At 41.5% G+C, this 2,634-nt stretch overlaps 1 protein-coding gene across 1 annotated transcript; it reads left to right on the top strand.

Annotated features, from left to right (window-relative positions):
- The first annotated feature begins 736 nt into the window (after nucleotides 1-736).
- On the top strand, nucleotides 737-1,775 carry Prps1l1 (phosphoribosyl pyrophosphate synthetase 1 like 1). The gene has a single exon (XM_010643333.3). It carries the CDS (start codon nucleotides 804-806, stop codon nucleotides 1,758-1,760), a length of 957 nt encoding a protein of 318 aa, XP_010641635.1. The 5' UTR covers nucleotides 737-803; the 3' UTR covers nucleotides 1,761-1,775.
- The last annotated feature ends 859 nt before the right edge of the window (nucleotides 1,776-2,634 follow it).

The raw sequence follows: 2,634 nt of genomic DNA, 5'->3' as shown, positions 1-2,634 counted from the left end.
ATAAGCTTACTGACAAGAGATACAGAATGTTTGTTAAGTGACGTGTTACAGCAACAAACATTATTATCCATATTTTTGTTTGGCACTTGTGAATATTTCTTTGAAAAGAATTCCTAGAATTAGAAATGAGTCAAATTCACGTGGAAAATTACCCTTGCAAAACCTGTATGTTCTCATGTTCTATCAGAATGCATCATCTCTTATAATTTCGACTTACTGTGTGAAAAAAATTACCATTTTTCTATATTACTAGTATTTTTTAAACTCCTTTATTGGACACTTTAAAAAAAAAAAACCTGTAAATTGTCCACACTTACACGTTTTCTCAACTTGTTCATCCCCTCCCCCCTCCCCCTAAGTTGAAGGAACTTTAAAACAGCACTCTGACATACTTTCTCCAGTCTGTAACTTTCCTTTTAAACTTGTGTATTTTGGGCTTTATGGAAGTTTTATGTGTTTATGTTTTCAAATTGGTTTAAGAAGCCCTAGGAAATGAATAACAGCATTACTAATAACACCAATAGTAACAATTTCGTGGAGATAAACGAAATGTTTTTTAAATTTATAAGTATGAAGTGCGCGTGCCAAAAACAAGCTCTCAAGAAAAAAAAAAATCCAGACCCAAGGGCACTTTAACACTGCGCGTGCGCAGAAAGATCTGTAACGGCCCAGTATCAACCAACCGCCGGAAGCCGGAAGCCGGAAGCCTTTTGAGTCTGTGGCCGGACTTCTGCTGCGGTTTCTGCAGTAGCCGGTATCCGCGGTCACTAGGTTATTAAAAGTACGTGAGGCAGTTGACCAAAATGCCGAATATCAAAATCTTCAGCGGCAGCTCCCACCAAGATTTATCCCAGAAAATCGCCGACCGCCTGGGCCTGGAGCTAGGTAAGGTGGTCACTAAGAAATTCAGCAACCAGGAAACGTGTGTGGAAATTGGTGAGAGTGTGCGTGGAGAAGATGTCTACATCGTTCAGAGTGGGTGTGGCGAAATCAACGACGGTCTAATGGAGCTTTTGATCATGATTAATGCCTGCAAGATTGCTTCCGCCAGCCGCGTTACCGCAGTCATCCCGTGCTTCCCCTACGCCCGGCAGGATAAGAAGGATAAGAGCCGGGCCCCGATCTCCGCTAAGCTCGTAGCAAATATGCTGTCTATAGCAGGCGCAGATCATATCATCACCATGGACCTACATGCTTCCCAAATCCAGGGCTTTTTTGATATCCCGGTAGACAATTTGTATGCAGAACCAGCGGTCCTGAAATGGATAAAGGAGAATATTTCCGAGTGGAAAAACTGCATTGTTGTCTCACCCGACGCTGGCGGAGCCAAAAGAGTCACTTCCATTGCAGACCGCTTGAATGTGGACTTTGCTTTGATTCATAAAGAACGAAAGAAGGCCAATGAAGTGGATCGCATGGTGCTGGTGGGAGACGTGAAGGATCGTGTGGCCATCCTCGTGGATGACATGGCTGACACTTGTGGTACAATCTGCCACGCCGCTGACAAACTTGCCTCAGCTGGAGCCACCAGAGTTTATGCGATCTTGACACATGGAATCTTTTCTGGCCCGGCCATTGCCCGCATCAACAGTGCCTGCTTTGAAGCAGTAGTAGTCACCAATACCATACCTCAGGAAGATAAGATGAAGAACTGCTCCAAAATACAGGTGATCGACGTCTCCATGATTCTTGCAGAAGCCATTCGGCGAACTCACAATGGGGAATCTGTTTCCTACCTGTTCAGCCATGTTCCTTTGTAACAGAATAACTTCTGGTTATTCTATTTTAAAATAAAATAAGGTAAAAGAAAGTAAACCTTACCAGTACAGCATTTTTTAATCTTGGTATTACATGAAAAGTTCATCAGAGACCAGATGTGCTCCAGGGTGGCTTTCTACATCGTGTTATCAGGTACAATGATGTTTATCTTAAACTGGGGGAAAAGCGATTGTGAACTGGCCAGATTACTTGACTAGGTTGTCTCATTCTGGCCTTGGATGATTTTGTGAGCCTTTCAGTTTTAACTAGAGCCCAGAGGCTGCAAGATTTGACTTTTCCATATGTTGGGTGGAGATATTTGAGAGCAATTAGCAACCCACCAGTATGTCACAAGTTCTCCAAGGTCTATGTTAAAGTTCAGCAAGATCCCTGGGAAACTCCAAAAACGAGTTCTCCTGGTTGCTGAAAGGCAGGAGCAAACAGCTTTTATCTTAGGCATTGGGATCATAAGAAGAGGCAGCAAATGCTTCTTGAGAAGATGACTAATATAGCACCATGTATTTGGGGGACTATCTTGGCTTCTTAACTTTACTCCCAGCCATCTTTACTTTTTCCTAGCCAAATATAGAATTCAATCCAAATAGTATACTGTAGTTTTCTAGAAAGCAAACATCCTGCTATGAATGTCTAATATTCATACTAGATGTTTTCCCCTATAGCATAATCTCTCTTTGTCTAATCACCATGGAATTGTAGTAGATTTTAGGTAACATTGTAGTGCCTTTTGACTAATTAAATATTTAATTTTCATCTTCCTGCCTTGTCTTGGTGTCTCAAATGACCTGAGATATTTTTAAATGATTTTATTACCCTTGTAAAGGAAACCAATAAAATATCTGTATATGTGTGTAGAAG

Source organism: Fukomys damarensis, unplaced genomic scaffold (genome assembly GCF_012274545.1).
Source record: "Fukomys damarensis isolate Sample0158 unplaced genomic scaffold, DMR_v1.0_HiC HiC_scaffold_4, whole genome shotgun sequence".
NCBI lineage: Eukaryota > Metazoa > Chordata > Mammalia > Rodentia > Bathyergidae > Fukomys > Fukomys damarensis.
The sequence above is the reverse complement of the archived record's forward strand: the minus strand, read 5'-3'. Positions and strand labels throughout refer to the sequence as shown.

Coding starts and splice junctions, on each gene's coding strand:
- Prps1l1 (XM_010643333.3), top strand. CDS start 804: ATGCCGAATATCAAAATCTTCAGCGGCAGCTCCCACCAAGATTTATCC.